General features: G+C 43.8%; 2 protein-coding genes across 8 annotated transcripts in view; both read right to left on the minus strand.

Moving 5' to 3' along the window:
* The window catches only part of GALNT11 (polypeptide N-acetylgalactosaminyltransferase 11), a 53,107-nt gene extending 52,646 nt beyond the window's left edge, over positions 1-461 (minus strand). For 3 of the 4 annotated variants that reach the window (XM_081799826.1, XM_081799824.1, XM_081799825.1), the window contains exon 1: positions 290-456. The gene's annotated coding sequence lies outside the window, so the exon portion shown is untranslated. Of the gene's footprint in view, positions 1-289 lie in introns of all 4 variants that reach the window. The other variant, XR_014139076.1, reaches the window with a different exon arrangement.
* A 3,649-nt stretch (positions 462-4,110) lies between these two features.
* GALNTL5 (polypeptide N-acetylgalactosaminyltransferase like 5) overlaps positions 4,111-18,892 on the minus strand; it is a 70,723-nt gene continuing 55,941 nt past the window's right edge. For all 4 annotated transcript variants that reach the window (XM_081799830.1, XM_081799832.1, XM_081799831.1 and 1 more), the window contains 3 exons: positions 17,249-17,366; positions 8,019-8,168; positions 4,111-4,387 (listed from right to left, as the gene is read on the minus strand). In XM_081799830.1, the coding sequence (XP_081655956.1) occupies positions 4,232-4,387; positions 8,019-8,168; positions 17,249-17,366 (424 nt within the window). In that variant the 3' untranslated portion in view covers positions 4,111-4,231. The remainder of the gene's footprint in view (positions 4,388-8,018; positions 8,169-17,248; positions 17,367-18,892) is intronic.

Consider the following 18,892-nt stretch of genomic DNA (forward strand, 5'->3'; position numbering starts at 1 on the left):
ACACAGGCGGGAGACCCGGGCCCACGGCTCCGCGACCTCCGCCGCAGCCCCCGCCCACATGGGCGCGCCGGACCCCGCAGGGGGTTCTTCCGTCAACACCCAGTCCCCGGGGGCCGTGCTCGCGCGGTCTGACACTGCAGCCTGCCGCCGGCAGCGCCAGGCTCCGGTCGCAGCCGTCAGCCCTCGGGGTCTCGGGGCCGCGCGCCGGAGCCGCTCTCTGGAGGCACTGAGGGGACGACGCAGGCCGCGCGGGCTCAGACGCCGCCGCGCCAGGCCGCGCGCTACTCACCCCGACGCCGGTAGCGCAGGATCCCGGCCCTCTGGGACTCGGGCCGTGGCATCTTCCCTCCCGCCACAGCCCGGGTCCGAGCCGCATTAGCCACAGCGGGCGGAGCAGCTCGGGAAGGAACGCTGCCCCCGGCGCAGTGGCGGCCGCGGGTTCGCCTAGTGCCCGCGCCGCAGTCTCGGACCGAGCGCGCGTGCCCTTAGGGTCACGTGATAGGAGGCACCGCGCCCCCCCCTCCCCCGCGCGGGTGACGTCACCGTCCGCGCCTGGCGTGTGCGCCCCGCGGCGCCCGCGACGTCTTGAGCGCTCGGGACGCTCCCGGCTTGGCGGTGGCCCTGAAGGTCTGTGACCGGCGGCGTGGATTTTCCCCTCGTATAAAAAAGGCCTCCTTAAGGACAAGCGGGCTTGTACATATTAAAAGATGAACAACTTCAGCTTTGCTCAAAGAAATGTGGGTTCAAGTGTGAAGGCCTTGCGGTGTACCTCTCAGAAGCCGTGGAAAAACCTCACGCTGGTGGTCAGGTGCAGAAGTGAGGCATCCTGAGGGACTGCGGCCACAGCAAGCCGCGTCGGTGTCACCTGGGGGCTGGTTGGAACTGCTGAATCGGAGGCCCCTTGCCACACCTACCTAGTAATCGAAATCTGCGTTTTACCAAGAGCTGCAGGAGACTCACGCAAACTGAAGTTTGAAATACCCGTGCTAGCGAACAAGTCAGAGCCTGAGCTGCCACTGCTTCACCTGCTCCCGACCCTTGATAGCGTCAGATACTTAAATGTTGGCCTTCTGGAACGGAATTTTTTTCTAGCTGTTATTTTTTTTTTTTTTTTTTAAGATTTCATTTATTTATTCATGAGAGACAGAGAGAGAGAGAGAGAAGCAGGCTCCCAAGGAGCAGGGAGCCCGATGTGGGACTCGATCCCAGGACCCTGGGATCATGACCTGAGCCGAAGGCAGACGCTTAACCATCTGAGCCACCCAGGCGCCCCTCTAGCTGTTATTTTAACCAACTGAGCCACCCAGGCGCCCTCTAGCTGTTATTTTAAACGGGTTTATATGCTATTCCATCAAATTAATGTATAATGGTATAATTCTAGCCATTGAGGTTTGTGTTAGCTCCAGTTTTACTGTTATGAAGAATGACTAAAATGCTCTTTGCAGCCTAACGTTGTGGTGAAGCCCAGAGTCTGAGACTGGGCTGATTCTGCTACTATATGGGCTGTGTTAGTTTGTACCCAGATAAAGTTACCAGATGAAATACAGGATGGCCTGAAATTTGAATTTCAGAGAAACGAACAATTTTGTGGTGTAAGTATGTTCCGTGGAATATGTGAAATATACTAACAAAACATCGCTTATTTAAAATACAAATTTCAAAGACAGAGCATCCTGTATTTTTGTTTGCTAAAACTGGCAACCCCAACCTGGGACAAATTCTAACTTTGGTTTTCTCATCTATGAAATGGCAGTAACAGTAGGGCCTATTTTACGGTGTGGTTGAACTGAGAGTACTTACCACTGTGTATGAAACATAATGGGAGCTCAGTTTCATGCTGGTGTGTCTTAGGCTACATTCCAAGAAGTATGCTTTAAGTAGAGAACTCCCAGGCTTACTTTAAGGCTTGTCTGAACATTTGATCATACCAAAAACTGTGTTTTGAGAATAGCTTTGCGTGGGTTAGCAGCTACTTCTCAACTAGCCCCACGATAGAAATCAGATTTTTAAGTTTCCACATGAAACAGAAAATTGCCACCTATAGGCTAATATGGATTTCCTTTCAATCACACCAATACTTGGATGTTTATTCTGATTTCTATTCCAGAGTCAATATTCAAAAGAAGTTGTTTAAGGAACATACTAGATCATTTCTAAGACTTACTCACATTGTTATCTGGTACCTAAACCAACATTCACATTAAAAAACTAAGACTAAAGGGGCGCCTGGGTGGCTCAGTCTGTTGAGCGCCTGACCTTTGGATTCAGCTCAGGTCATGATCTCAGGGTCTAGATCGAGCCCTGTGTCGGGCTCCCTGCTCTGCGGGGAGTCTGCTTGAGATTCTCTCCCCCTCCCTCTGCCCATCTCCTCCAGCCCCTCTACCCCCATGCCTGCACATGTGCCCTCTATCTCTCTAAGGACAAAAAAAAGAAAACGAAGACCTAATATTAGGCTTCATGGCTCTAAGAACATTTGTCTTTTTCTTTTGGCAAAGCTGATACTTACAACATCCTCCTTTATGCTTACCAAAGAAAAAAATTATTCTCAGATTTCAAAACTAGAAAAAAGTTATTTCAAAATCATGGTTTATTTATACTAGAATTCTTTTTTCCTTCTGCTACAGATTTCTATTTTTTGTATTTTACACTAATTTTAAGATTCATGGGTTTATTATAATCATTTTTTATTACTTTCTAGAAGCAGGTAAGGTATAAATATGGGCCAAGAATATAATCATAATGTGGTGCTTATTTTGTGTTGCCAGATTGACTTTTTAAAGGCTCAATCAAGTTACCCTGGCCACCTGTAATATATGAGCCTGGATTTTCCCCATGTCGTTCTAACAATAGATTCTATAGAGTATTTTACTAAATACATATGTATAAGGAGATTATATAAACTCCCCATGAAGGGAGGGATGTTTTCCTGTTCCCTCGTCCGCTGCGTCCCAGCACCAAGAAGGATATCTGGCCCTGGAGGACCACTCAGTTGTTGACTGAGTGAGCATAATAGATAAGTTGTCTCCTGTAAAAACTAGCTTATGTGCTAGGTTTAGTGATCCTACCCCAAGTCTCCCCCATTCCTTTTATTCCTTTCAATGTGTTATTTCCCTCATTTTCTCTGTGAATTAAATATATGTCCCCTTTCTAGCCACCTTCACCAGGGTGAACACAACAGCCATCCCTCTAACCCAAAAGAAGTACTTTAGACATTTGGAAGTATGTTCACACAGGGTAAGTGGGGAACTTAGCTACTTCTTCCCCAGGCCCAGCTAAACAGTTCTTAGCCAGAACATAGATTAACAACAGAGTACACAATCCAAGAAGTATCAGGAGAGCTACAGGCCAGAGCCATAGGAGGGGAGAAATATGAACAAGGCAAAATCAGAAGCAGGGAAGAAGGACTGTCTCCAAGTGACAAAAGGACTGACAGGCACAAACTGGAAGGCTGGCCTAGAGAACTGGACTGGGACACCACGGCAAGTGGATGGGACATCAGAAACTCAGGAACCCAACCAAGCAAGGAATCAGCACCAAAATCTACACTGGCAGCAAGAGAGGAGCTCAATACAGTTGAGCCACAGTTGGTACGTACCAACCAAGGCTCTCTGTGAACGTCTTACTGAGAAGGCCACCAGGCCAGGTCACCTGCCTGAAGTGGAATGGAGTTGACAAAGGCTCCAAGAGTGGAGCATTCCCTGTGGTCTAATGGGACCAAGTGAGTTTGGCAAATAACGAAGAGAATACACTTTACCTTGCTCAATTGTAGGATAGTCTTAACTGTGTGACCGTGTATATTTCTAATGTTCAAGGTTTTGCCACCCCAGAAATTTAGTGGCATGTGTAACAAAGTGTTAAGAAGTATTGTTAAAAGAAGACAGAGGGGCGCCTGGGTGGCTCAGTTGGTTAAGCGACTGCCTTTGGCTCGGGTCATGACCCTGGAGTCCCGGGATCGAGTCCCACATCGGGCTCCCTGCTCAGCAAGGAGTCTGCTTCTCCCTCTGACCCTCCTTTCTCTCGTGCTCTCTCTCATTCTCTCTCTCAAATAAATAAAATCTTAAAAAAAAAAAAAAAAAGAAGACAGAAAGGCACTCTTGTTCTAGAGCACTCTGGTTGTATTTCTTACTGCATGTCACATCATTTCATGATGTTCCAAACTTGCACTCTTCTCTGTGTTGAAGACCTAGGGGGATTTTTAGCCCTTCATTAATGAAAATGATTTGTTTCCTTTTCATTGGCTGCCCTTAGATGTCTCCAGTTCTGGGAAGACATTTTCCAAATACCACTGAAATGATTTGCAACCCAGTCGTTTCCTCAATTCAACACGCTCACTAATGTTTCCGTAGGCAACAGATTTCAGACCAGGTCGCCGTAAAAAAAACTGCTCCTAAATGGAAATAGAGAGTCATTTCATTAAACCAGACAAGTCATATCTAACGTAGGAGCATCTATTTCCATCACCTGAACTAAAAAAATAAAAACAGAAGACCTTCCGATTCCATCCATGGAGTGAGGGCAGAGACACACGTGGTACCTGGGATTCACCTGCCCCACACGTATTCACAGTATGTTCTGTGACAAACTATGGCGCGATGATGTAGAGGGGTCCAGGAAGGGAACCAGGGATCCAGGTCCTGCTTCTTAGGAGCCCAAGAATCCCAGACACCTGCTGTGATAGATCCCCTTTCTCCTGCTCTTTCAAGACTCAAGGACAAAACCCTCACTCCCTGGTCCCAGTCAACACTTTCATGGTTTCAGAAATGGGAGATGGGGGAGGGGCTAACGGCAAATTGACTCTGGGGGGAAGACAGCCTGGGTTCACATTCTTGCTCTGTTATTTATTATGTGGCCTCTGCCCCTACCCTCGTGAGGTTGTCGTGAGGACTGAACCCTCTATCTAATACCTGCAGAGCACTGGGGAAAAAAGGCTGGCATATGGTGTCATGTCAGCACTGACCGTTATCACCACCACACCTGGTTTGTCTGTTATATGCTCTGATTTAAGACAGTATTAAGTACGGATGGCTAATGGATTCAGTCTGCCCCATATTAAAAAAGGTATTCTAAATAGACTGAAGCCTTGTATTTTCATCTGAGTTTCCCAGTGCCCAGAATAGAGTACAGTAATATTGTTGAACAAGAGAAGGAACTTGCTTCTCCAAGCTAGTGTATTATGGGCATGTCATGTTGGATTCTCCCCGGGACACTTGACCATTGTAGGTCTTTGCCATCATGTCTTGCCACTCCTAGTTGCCAGGGCAGATCGATGCAGGGGATGGGCCTGAGGATGGGAGGGGTATTGCTGTTGGGGAGCAAAGGCAGAGAGGACCTTAGACAACATTTTGTGCGAAGCCCTCTCTTGTCTAATGTCACTCACTACAGTTTCCAGTGCTCCGGGTCATACATCCATTGATTTTATGCCAAACATTATATGCTTTTTAGGTTAGATGGACCTTTTTGTCACTATATCCTCTGTGAAATTCAGTAAACTACTCAGTCCTAGATGTGTTCAAGTCAACTGCTTAAGTCTGTGGCCAGAATTCACAGGAAAAAAATCAACAAACATAAAAACAAGCTCAAGATCTCTCATAAATAAATGCAATATAAAATAATAATAATTTCCAACCTATCAGATTAGAATATAAAGTTTAATTAAAATCAGGGTTGGAAAAGTTGTGAGGAGACAGGCACTTATGTATTTGGTGATAGCGATGGTAGTTGGTAGAGCACTCTGATTATATCAGAATATAAAATGCACCTCTCATGGCCCAGCAAGTCCATGTTTTGAGACTTACTCCAGAGATGTATCTGCACAAATGTACAAAAAGATAGTGTAAAGGATGCGCATTTCAGCAATGTTAAGGATTAATAAAAAGCTGAGATAATCAGAATGTTTATCTGTTGGGGGCTATTTATTAATGGGATCAATTTTAGGAGATCCATTCAAAGGAAATATTTAAAAGAATGATATGTTTATATGTTCAGATTTTAAAAGACTTTGAAAGTATGTTTTTAATATATACTAACAGGTAGGGGCACCTGGGTGGCTGTCAAGCTAAGCATCTACCTTCAGCTCAGGTCATAATCCCAGGGTCTGAGGATTGAGTCCCTCATCAGGCTCCCTGCTCAGCAGGGAGTCGGCTCTCCCTCTCTCTCTGCCCCTCCCTCCCCTCCACTTATGCTTTCTCTCTCTCTCTCTTTCTCATAAATAAATAAATAAATAAATTTTTTAAAATAAAATATGCTAACAGGTAGAAAAATTGCAGAACAAAATATTGTGTGAATCTAGTTATGTAAAAAGATATATATTTGTTTTTAAATGTGTGTTAACAAGAAACTATTAGTCTTAGTGATTACTAAATTTAGTGATTTAGTGATTGCTAATTTAATGTTACTTCTGAGGGGTGGAACTATGGTCTGAGAAAGTTTGCTTTTCACTTAGTACTCTTTCAATACTGTATGACTTTCAAACATGAGTATGTTTTATAAATCGGGAAATAAGCATACAAAAAGTACATAAAATTAAATGTGCAACTTAATGAATTGCTGAAAAATCAATCCCCGTCATATTGACTAGGTCAAGAAATAGAACATAAATGGCATCCCCGAAGTCCCCTGCCTTTCCCGTCCTGAGCATAGGCTTTCCCTTGGTTTTAAATGGTATCTTGATTATGTATTCATGTCTTTGCTTTTCTTTTTAGCTTTATCTAACTGTGCACCCATAAATTACATGGCTTAATTTTACCCATTTTTAACTTAATAGTAAATGGAATAAATCAGTATATACTCTATTGTGTTTGGCTGCTTTTGTTCACCATTATGTCTTTAAGGTGTGCTGTACTGTTGTATGTGTATCTACGGTTGGTTCATTTTCATGGCTGTATAGAATTATATCAATTAAATACGTCACATTCACCCGTTCTACTCTTGAGGAACAGTTGGGTTGTATTTAGTGTTGGATAACACCAACAATGCGGTTTATAAACACTCTTGTTCACGTGTTCTTCCTGCACAAAAGCATGCCTTTCTGGGGTGTATGCACAGAATAGAATTGCTGGATCATGGGATATTCATGATCTTTACTTGATTTTGCCAAACTGTCTTCCAAAGTGAGTTTGTAATAATGAATACTCCCACATGCGGTGTCTGAGAATTCCTGTGTTTGCCCATACTTGGTCCTATCAGGCTTGAAACATTTTGGCCAATCTAAGTGGCTATGTAGAAATATCTCATTGAGGTTTTAATTCACATTGCCCTGATTACTAGAGAAAGAGTGTTATTACTTTTATAATTTAAAATAATAAAGAAATATTAGATTAAGACCAGAACATAGAATATCATAGAGAGATTCTTATATATTTCTCCCCATGTATCTGAAATGAGGTCTTGTTGGGGTTACCGCCATATTGGTTCGTGCATGGATCCTGGAGGGACAACTTTCAAATGAGGCCACAGCTACGTGTTCTCTGTCTGTGCACCCTTTTAGGTCTTGGCTAGGGACTGAAGCCTTGGGGAGGTGCACAGGTGAAGGGGCAAGGCTTTGATAGAGAAATCTTTGACTGTCGGTAGAAAAGAGATAGTGGAGGTTCTTGCGCGGTCTCCAGGTCACAGCAGCTGCATCCCTTGAGAACTTGGTAGTAGAGGAAGAGAATCTAAAGAGTTGCCTGTGGGGAGGGAAGCAGGGAGAGGTGTTTGCTTCAGAGGGGCAGTCCTTAGGGGGAAAAATAGATCTGGGCGAAACAAACAAAACAAAACAAACTTCCTATGGTGGTTGATTTACTTCTGAGAAACTTGAGCTTCCCTAGAAATTAAAAAGTAATACTCCAGTGTAATAGGTTAGAATGAACCAATCAAGAATAGGGTCTGGGGAAGGTAGATGAGTGGCTGAAGGCTAATTTAAGGAAAACAGAAAAAAAACCCAAAACTTATTATCTAGAAAGATAGTAGCAGGTTTCTTTTAGAGCAAGTCCCATTCTGTATTCTTCCTTGTCTTTCCAAATCAGAGACACTTCCTTTACCTTGTATTCATCCAGCCAAACATGCACCAATCTGAGATTGTTATATGTCACGGCTTTTACAAGCCCAGGTTGATTTGGAAAGTGCGGCTTATTGATGTGTCCCACTCGAGAGCAGGGGAGTATAAAGAGTTGGCCTCCACACATCCAGATCTAGACAAAACCGGAAAACATTAATGTATGTTTGCTAGTACAAGGCAAATGCAGAATTTTTTTTTTTTACAAACATAAGAATAGCTAACATTTCTTAAGTTGTTCATTTAATCCTCACAACAACCCTATAATGGAGGTACTGTGATTATCCCCACTTTACAGATAAAGAAACTAGTACATACGTTGGTTAAGAAACTTGCCCAGTGATAGAGAATGGCAGGGTTTAAACTCAGGAAGTTTGGCCTCAGAGCCAGCTCTCTAAATACCAAGTGATTCTGTCTCCCTCGTATGTGACCAGTTCTTTGGAGTTTTTTTGTTTGTTTTTTAAAAGATTTTATGTATTTATTTGACAGAGCGAGTGAGAGAGCGCGTGCACAAGCAAAGGGAGTGGCAGGCAGAGAGGGAGAAGCAGGCTCCCGGCTGAGCAGGGAGCCCGATGCGGGGCTCGATCCCAGGACCCTGGGATCATGACCTACACCGAAGGCAGACACTTAACCAATTGAGACACCCAGACGCCCCATATGTGACCAATTCTGATGCTGACTGTGTATGAAAAATGGCAAGATATTTTGTCTTCAAATATTCTCAAACGATATTCTGAGCGTGACTAAGTATTGCTGGATGTCAGCAGGGAACAAGAGAAATACTAATCAGGGCTAAATTCAATGATTCCTCTTTTTTGTACTTAAAACACTTTATAACACTTATTTTTAACAGCTTTTTTACTGCACAAAATATGCCCATTGAAAAATCAACAAATGTGAAAAGTACAAAGAAATTAAAGATCACTTCTTGTCCTGATAGTCTGTTAGTCAATATTAATCCAGGTCCATGTTTATACACACATATGTACACAACATTGGGATAACTTGTGGGTTTTTTTCATTTAATGGTATGTGAAGTTATTTTACAAGTTTTGTATTATTCAGATATTTTGGTAGTTTCCAATTTTTAGTATTATAAATAATAACACAATGTGCTTATAGGATAAGTCTTGTGCACACACTTACATATCTCACAGTATACTTGCCATGGCTTTTTTGTTTACTCTAATTCTGTGATTCTTGCATTGTCCCCAAACTAGCAGCATCATACCACTCAGAAACTTCAAAATGCAAAAGCCTTAGGCCCACCCAGACCTACTGCACCAGGGACTGTGAGGCTGGGCCCAGAAATCTGTATTTTAATCCGCTCCTCAGGTGATTCTGATGCTCGCTACAATGAAAATCACTGTTCGGACTGGCCAAGACCATATAGTCCAGTTTTATAGACAATTTCTTATAAAATCCACCTAATCATTTAGGAAACAGTAATAGGAAATAAGGCTTTCACTGAACACAATACTCAACACTGTTTGTAAGAACAATACTTAGGGTGAAGTATATCCCCCAGGTAGTCAGAAGGGATGATGTTTAAGAAAATGCATCTTCTGACATAACATGAGACCTAATGACCCATGCAACTAACCTCTAGATTTCTTTAGAAATAACCAGAAAAAGCCCCTCAGAATGTCTAGAAAAATACCTACGGAATTCCTTTTCCCTTAGAAAAACCGTTAGATCAGAATTCCAAAGCATTAGGTTTTTTATCAGATCAGCCACATGCTTATGATCAGACACATCCTCTCTGGATCTCACTTTCTTTCTTTCTTTTTTTTTTTTTTAAGATTTTATTCATTTATTTGAGAGAGAGAGAGTACACAAGTGGGGGGTGGTGGGGAGAGGAGCAGAGGCAGAGGGAGAAGCAGACTCCCCGCCGAGCAGGGAGCCCGATGCGGGGCTCGATCCCAGGACTCTGAGATCATGACATGAGCCAAAGGCAGACGCTTAACCAACGAAGACACCCAGGCACCCCTGGATCTCATTTTCATCTGAAATTGAGAACTACATAGTTGTTCATTTAAGCTACTGTTTGGGGGTGCTTTGTTATATAGCAAAAGCTAACTGGTACTAGCTATCTATAATATTTTATTCTCTTTTTTTAAAGTGAGAACTTAAGGAAATTTGGAAGATCATTAATATCTGTTTAATAATTAGACTGGAGAAAATCACTGTTTATTATATGTTTGAAATGTTTCTTGACTAGAAAAGAAATCTGGCATACAGAATAGAAAAAAAAGTAATCAAAGTGATGAAAGAGGTACAAGAGTAAAAATTTTATCAAAAAACTTTCTCGGGGCGCCTGGGTGGCTCAGTCATTAAGTGTCCGCCTTCGGCTCAGGTCATGATACCAGGGTCCTGGGATCGAGCCCCACATCGGGCTCCCTGCTCAGCGGGAAGCCTGCTTCTCCCGACACTCCCCCTGCTTGTGTTCCCTCTGTCAAATAAATAAATAAATAAATAATCTTAAAAAAAAAAAAAACTTTCTCAAAAATCATGGGGTGCCTGGGTGGTGCAGTCAGTTGAGCACGTCCGACTTTTGGTTTCAGCTCAGGTCATGATCCCGGGGTCATGGAATTGAGTCCGTGGAGTCTGCTTGGAATTCTCTCTCTCCCTCTGGCCCTCCTTCCCCGCTTCTGGAAGAAAGAAAGAAAGAAATCTTTAAAAAATATATCAAATTGAAGGAAGCTAAAGCAATTTAGCCTAATCTTCATAGGGCTCATGTGTTTGTTCTTTTACTCTTGATTCATTCTCAAGAGGGACATGATCCATCTGAACATCCATTTTGCTGGGTTCACTGTCCATGTAGATGATGGTCAGCTTGCTTCCTCAGATATTTTGCTGGAAGTTGTCCATCCAGCTCCTAGATTCTACTGTTATTATTATTAATAGTAGTAGTAGTAATAACACCAGTACCCCACTGAGAGTTAGGCTAACGCAGTGGGTAAGAGCACAGACTCTGGGGCTGCTCAGTATGGTTCGAGTCCTCCAACGGCTGTATGAACTAAGGCAAGTTACTGCAGCTATTCGACCTATTTGTGCCTCAGTTTCCTCACCTGTAAAGTGAGCATAACAGTACCCACCTCATGGGATTGTTATGAGCATTAGATAATTTGATACTTATAAAATGCTTAGAGTTGGTGTTTGTAAATAAGCGTGTATCTCTGCAGTAGTCAAGTGTGGTAGGTTGCAAGAATGGCCACAGATCCTCTTCATTCCTATATGCACACTTCTGTGCGATATAACATTGTACCTCATTCCATCAAGAGGTAAAGCTTATTTCTCCATCTCTTAAATCTGGCCTTGGCCTCATGATTTGCTTCGGCCAATGCGACCTTAACAAATGTGACACAAACAGATGCTTGCAAAGTCTTTGCTGCATGGCACTTGCCTTCTCTTGCTACTCTTGGGAACCTTGTGACCATTTCACTGGAAATGAGCCTGAGCTAGCCTGACTGATAGAAGAGACAAATGACCAGTCATCTCCACTGCCCCAGCTATCACCATGTCTAGACATGCAAGTGATGTCATCCTAAACTTGCCGGCACCAGCTGAGCCTCCGGATGAACACAGATGTGGAGGCAACAACAGTATAAATCAGCCATCCTGTCTATGACCAGAAAAGCCACTCTAGCAACACAGTGAATTATGAGAAATAACAATTGTTTGCTGTTTTAAGCCACTGTGTTTTGGGATAGTTTGTTATACAGCAAAAGCTAACTGATACACGAGGGGACATTTTTCTCTTAACTGCAGTTTTACTCACTAAGTAAAACAGACCTCCATCCACTTGGTTGTTTATTCCAGAAACTTGGTGTGATAGATGGAAATATTGTTCCACAAATATTAGCTCACTCCCCCATCCCTCACCTTTATTTCTCTGACATCCTGACTTTGGGCTTGTCCCTCTGTTGCTTTGGCCAACAGAACAGGAGCAGGCATGATGCATGCTGAGGCTTTAACTATGCTGTGTGGTTTGGCTTGACTTTTGCATCTTTGCCCAACCAAATGAGAAGAATATGCGGAGTTGCTACTAGTTACCACTCGTATACCAGTACTACAAATACTAGTAGAATAGTAATACTAGTAGAACACTAGTAAAATTTTAATACTTAGAATGATGAACAGACCTGAACAAAAGTCAAAGACTAGAGCCAAGCCCAGACCATCTAAATTCAGAGGCAGAGTCACCCTGGCCAGCCCATGAACATATGAAAGAAACAACCTAACGCTTATTGGTCTAAGTGATTCAGTGTTGAGCTGGTTTGTAACATAGCATCGTCACGGCATTAGCCGACTGATAATGGCTCGTCTGGGACACCACTTTCTCTTAACATCCATCTTACCTGCTTGGTCTCTAAGTTCCAACCACTCCACTCATAAGATATGCCTGGAATCTGTTTAGTCTTTCCTCCTCCATTACCACCGCTCTAGTTCCATCCAAGGTCACCCTTTGTCCAGATCATCACAAGAAGCTCCTGCTCTCCCTGCTTATCCTCCACTTTGTTCATCTCCATCACTGTCTACTTAAAACCTACCTGCAGCATTCCACCGTGCATAAGATACAATCTAAGTCCTTACAAGGTCCTGTGGCGTCCTGCCCTTGCCCCCTCTCCGGCCTTCCTTATCCTTCTCTCCTTACATCATGGTCCAGCCTCACTGGCCCTTCTCCACTGACATATATAGGTTGGAAGGCTGCCTATTTTCTGAGTCTGCAGGGAGAAATCATGGCATTACTAAGTATTTTCTTACTTCTGTAATCTGTATTTGTTTTTGTGAGGTGACGTAGGGGCACCTCATGTGACCAAGCCAGAGTCGGATTTTCTCAGGCTGTCCCATTGGCCTCACAGTTATGGGGCTGCCTTCCAGATTCAGGCAGTCCATCAGATTTCTTTTCTAGTGGGATCCCACTTTCTCCAGTCTCCATAAACATCTCAGCAGAAAGTCAGGAGAGGCTGCTAGCCAGCTCCCATTTAGAATGAGAACTCTGAGACAGCTGTCACATAGAAAGAAAGGAACTGACATTGGCTGAGGGCACATTAGGTGGCAGACCCTATTTTAAATGCCTGATGCGCATTGCCTCAGTGGATGCACACGATTATTCTGATCATTTAGACATGAGGCTTCTTAGACTCTGAGTGGTTCAACAAACCACTGGTACATATATTTCCCAACCACTTTTTACGTGGTCAGCATACCAGGTGCTGAGGGACCCAGTTGTGAGCAAGTCAGATCGTGTCCCTGCCCCAACAGGGCTCACGGTCTGGTGAGTACACAGATCGATGGGGCCCAGCACAAAATAAAAATGGAGTCTCTGATTCAAAAATTATAACGAGTTTCAGGAGTATTCCACTAAGTGAGGGGTCCCTCCAAACGTGGCCCCCTGCAACCACACAGGTTATATGCCCACAGAGCCTGCCCTGAACACACAGACAAGTGACAACTAGGGTACGGCAGAACAGGTGCTGTAATGGGTAAAGTACACGCTGTGATGTGTGAGCACACACAGGAGAAGAGACCCCAGACTTGGATGTGTGTGTGTGTGTGCGTGTGTGCGCGCGCATGTGCGTGGGCATGCAGGGGGAGTGAGGATAAGGTCAAGAAAGCCTTCCTGAAGAGATTACACCAAAGCTCTAACTATGGACTGTGGTAGTGGGAAAGAGCAAAGCGGACAGAGGTGAGTGATGACTTAGACCTAGATCTAACCGTACATGGTGGGCGGAAGTGGGGCATGAAAGGGAGAGTGGAGACCAAGAAGGTCCTCTGGGGGAAAGGGGGATGGATGGTTGCAGGCAGGTGGAGGGCAGCATATCATCCATCCAAAGAGGAAAGGAACACAGGAGGAGGAATGGGTTCAAGGGGGTAGAAAGAGCTCTGTTTTTGAAATGTTGGGTTGAGGATACCCATGGGATATTCATCCTACAGGAGAGTAACCTGTAGGCAATTAGATGCACGAGCTGATGGCACAGAAGGACCTGGGAAGGAGCTAGAACTGGGTCATTGGCATGTAGTCACTGAAGTGTGGTGTGGATAAGATTACTGAGAGGGTAGAGGGAGAAGAGAAAGAGGGCCTTGGGGCAGCCCACGAGAGGTGGAATTTCTGAGGACATGGAAGTAACCCGTGGCGAGCTGTGGTCAGAGAGCAGGGGGCTGCTGAGGAGCATGCTCAATCCCCCCTTATGTAGACTCTAATAATTTGGTCTACCATACCTCTATTGCGAGTGCATGGTTTGCTTTCAAATCACAGCATCCAAAGAGGTTTGGCCACCTTGGGCTGAATCTAAGCTGGCTTCAACATTAGATGTTGGTGTCACCCTGTCCCACGTGAGGCCGGTGATCCTCAGAGTATATGGCAGGGCTCTGGGTCTGGAGCAGTGCACCTTGCCCGTATCTGGGGCCACCAGGATGGAGCAGCAGGCCATGCAGGCTGTCGGGGACTGCTGGAGGCCAGCCTCCACTCCACCAGGACACCGAGGTGTGGATCTGCAGCCCAGTTAGGAGAACCATCCTGAGGCTGGGGGTGAAGCTGCAGCTCCGTGGGCACCCAGCCCATCCCCACTTTCCAGAGTGACCGTAACAGGACAACTAAAACAAATTCAGAGCTTTGGAGGCTTCCAGAGAGAAATGACTTAGGGAGAACAGAACGGAGCTGGCGAGGTCTCCAGACCTCAAGCTGAGTAGATAGTACAAAGCAGGACACAATAGGTTTGGAGAATATACCCTCAGGTTCCGTGAATCGAGGCAAGTTATTCCACCACTTTGTGCCCCAGCTTCTCCACTGTAAGTAGGAGATCATGCACCTAGGTCACAGACTTATCAGGAAGATTAAATAAGTTAATATCTGTTAGATTCCAGAGCAGTGCATGTCACATACATAAGACCTTGTCAAATAAATGAAATACATCTTTATCCTTTACCCCATAGCTTAAAAATGACATTTCTGCAGGGAAGCCATCTAAGACACACACCTCCCCCAGCACAAGGCTAGATTCCCCTTTTATCTGATCTCGTAGTGCTCTGTATTTCTCCTTCATTGCATTTATCAAAAACAAATAACTAATCACCTCTCTCCACTTCAGTGCACGGAGCTTCATGCCAGCAGGAGCCACATTTGCTCTGTGTGCCGCTGTATTTAGTACTAACACAGCACTTTGCACACAACAGGTTCTCAGTATTGCTGAGTGAGTGAACGGACGGATGAGGGCTGTGCCTTCTCATGAATGCCCAGCGTGTGGCATAGCCCGACATAGCAGGTGCTCCTGTATAAAGGCTACACTGGACCTAATTAGAACTCTTGAGAGAGTCCTAACCTTAAACAAACGTAGGCTTGGATACTGTCACCACACAGGTGTTAGTGAGAACCATGGGAATTGATGCAGGTGTGCCCTGAAAAATATTAGCAAGGGATGACACAGACCCAGGCCGCTCAAAACAGAGGTGCGACAACAGGTCGCATGCCCCTGCCCTGCCCGGCGCTGTCCCTTTAGTTGCTGGTCATGGAAAGCTCACGGATCCACGAGGTTGGTGGGCTGCCTGTGGACAGTATTCAGTTGGCTCAGAGTCGAAGTTCTTCCCCACCAGGTAAGGAAATATTGCACCATATTAACAACCACTGTGGCTTCGTGGGTACAAAACAGCTGAGGTCAGCCCTGAGCCCTGAGGAGCACATGGGCCAAGAAGGGACAGCGGACAAGAACACCAGTCTCGGGAATACGCATGCTTCTGGGATGCCCAGAAGAAACTCCTGCGGACACCGAGAACAGAACTATGGAAGAGGAACCGGGGTCGTTGTTCTAAACTCCAAGAAAATGCCTGGAAAAAACTGGTCTACATTTGTCAAATATTGCAGTGACCATGGGTCACTGAGAGAGGGTGGGGGATGGGGGAAACAGGTGATAGGGATTAAGGAGTGCACTTGTTCTGATGAGCACCAGGTGATGCATGGAATTGCTGAATCCCTATATTGCATATCTGAAACCAATATAACACTGTGTTAACTATCCTGGAATTTAAATAAAATTTAAAAAAAACCACAAAAACACAAAAATCTTCACAAAATTCTGAGAATGGCATTTATATTTATTCCTATTTACCAGGTGAGGAAATAGGGAATTAGAAAAACTAATGGCTGACCCAGCAAGTTAGTGACAGAGCTAGGACCCATTCTGATGCCTAATGTCTAGTGATCTAATATCACGGGAATATTTAAAAGTCAAATCTACTTTTAGATTTGAGATGTAATTCACATTCTACAAGAAATTCACCCTTTCACAGTATACAATTCAGTGACTCTGGGTATTTTCACGAGGTTGTCCAACCAACACCTCTATCTCATTCTGGAACATTCTCACCACCCCCCAAAAGAGCCCTGGGACCCATCAGCATTCATTCTTCTTCCTCAAACCCCTGGCAACCGCTAATCTACCTTCTGTTTCTATGGATTTGTTTAGTCTGCACATTTCCTAGGAGTGGACTCATTCATATAAATATGTGGCCTTTGGTGTCTGGCTTCTTTCACTCACCATGTTTTCAAAGTTCCACCCACGTTGTAGCAGGTATCCCGGGATTGAAGAGTTGAGAGACAACCTAGACACCCCCTACCGAGTCTTCTCAATTTGCAGACGGGGAACTGAGGCCTGACATAGCCTGTAGAGTTAGTGTACCCAAGTCCCCCACTGCCTCATCCTGTTATTTCCACCATACCACAACCACCAAGACAATCAGTATAATAAAGAAGAGCTTTCACAAATAAATAAAAACATTACATTAGTTCAACATGCCATACATTAGAAATAATAAAACAGGGGCGCCTGGGTGGCTCAGTCGTTAAGCGTCTGCCTTCGGCTAAGGTCATGGTCCCAGGGTCCTGGGATCGAGCCCTGCATCGGGCTCCCTGCTCGGCGGGAAGCCTGCTTCTCCCTCTCCCACTCCCCCTGCTTGTGTTCCCTCTCTCACTGTGTCTCTCTCTGTCAAATAAATAAAAAATTCTTAAAAAAAAGAAAAGAAATAAAATATACAGTAATAAAAGCTGGTATTTTACTAACTATTGTCACATCTTGCGAGGAGTCCCATAGATCATTTATTTCACGTGATATGGGAACGGTACCAGATGCGCAGGCAGGAAAACCGAGCCAAAGTTTGAAGTCAGCGTTCGCTCTCTCGGTACAAAGGTAACTATTTAAAAAGCCAAGTATGAATTACCCTTAGTGAAAGTTCCAAATTTTCTGTTCCCCAGAGTTCCATGTCCCTGTCGTACTGTCCAATCTCATTAAAATAATGCCTATTTATAGCAAAAATTCCTCCAGCCATTGCAGGTGACCTAAAAAGGATACATAAATATTAAATTACAGATTCGGTCATTCTGGATTTTTTGCCAAAATTATATTGAATATTAGCAATAACATAAAAACTATAAACTAGCAATACTGATACCAAAATTGTTTATATTTAGATATGTAAAATTAGCAAATTGAAACCATAACTACCTAACAGTACACAGTAACTTTTCTTTTTTAAGATTTATTTATTTATTTTAGAGAGAGAGAGAGAGAGCACGTGGGGGTGGGGAGGGGCAAAAGGAGGGGGAGGAAGAAACTCAAGCAGACTCCTCATGGAATGAAGAGCCCACATTTAACCAACTACGCCACCCAGGCGCCCCCTCAGCAACTTTCACTTAGCTCTCACCGAATTGTATAATGGTATCTTCTAAATGTTGTCTTTTCCTTGAAAGGGAACATTATCTTTAGAATGTGAGTTACCCCTGGGGACAAATATTGACTTGGGTATTAGAGTTTACAAATCTCCCTTTCTAAACACATTAAGTGAATTATAATATTTACTTTTGGGAAAAACATAATGTTACAAAGCGTCTTTTTTTTTTTTGTCCACCAATAGCAGGGCCCGATAACACTAAAGTAAGTAGTTCGCAAATGATCACATATTCATCTACTCTTTCATTTTTTTAAAAGTATGTATTAAACACCTACGATGTGTTAGAGATACATTAGTGAGTCAACAGGCCAAGGTCCCAGCTCTTGTCGGGGCAAAAGGGTGGAAACAGGGATACCAGTCGCAGCAGTGGTCCCGGAGGAAGAGGATAGGATGGTGGATAAGGGTCCAGCAATGAGGGCAAATGAGATGCAGTCCAACTCCTGATGTAGTTTGAAGCTGGAACCAGCAGATTTGCTTATGAGTGGGATGTGGGTATAGGAGGGAAGAGAAGGGTGAAGGCTGACCCCAGCATTTTGGCCTGGGTACCTGGAAGGTGGAGATGCCATGCACTGAGGTGGGGATGCTGGGGGGTAATCAACTGTTTATGTTATCAGTAAGGCTTTCAGTCAACAGTGGGCTCTTAGCAGTTAAGTTTTTGGGGAGTCAAAAGGTACATTCAGAGTTTTGACTGCACAGGGTGGTCAGCGCGCCTAACTCCCATGTTGTTCAAGGTGAACTGTAGGTTATAACACAGATCACATGTATAATATATAGTCTATAAGTAATTGGTATCATGCTAAGTTCTTTTATGGCTTGATTTTTTAATTAGCATATTGTGAGAATTTGCCTTTTATAGTAATTAGCTTTCAAAAAACTTTATATAATATTCTACAAAATATGAATATAGTTTTTAACCATTTCACTATTGAACATAAATGTTCATTTATGTTGTTTTTATTTTTAACCAATATAAATGCCACTGCAATAGATGTCTTTGTACTTACTTCTCATTAACTCCTCAGGGAAATATTTCAAGAAGTGGAATTACTGCATTAAAGAATAACATTTATAAGATTGTCAAATTGTTTTCAAAAGCATGTGTGACTACATCTATACTAACAGTGTCTTGGAGTT

The sequence above is a fragment of the Leptonychotes weddellii genome, chromosome 12, assembly GCF_054177405.1.
Source record: "Leptonychotes weddellii isolate Sample4059 chromosome 12, ASM5417740v2, whole genome shotgun sequence".
NCBI lineage: Eukaryota > Metazoa > Chordata > Mammalia > Carnivora > Phocidae > Leptonychotes > Leptonychotes weddellii.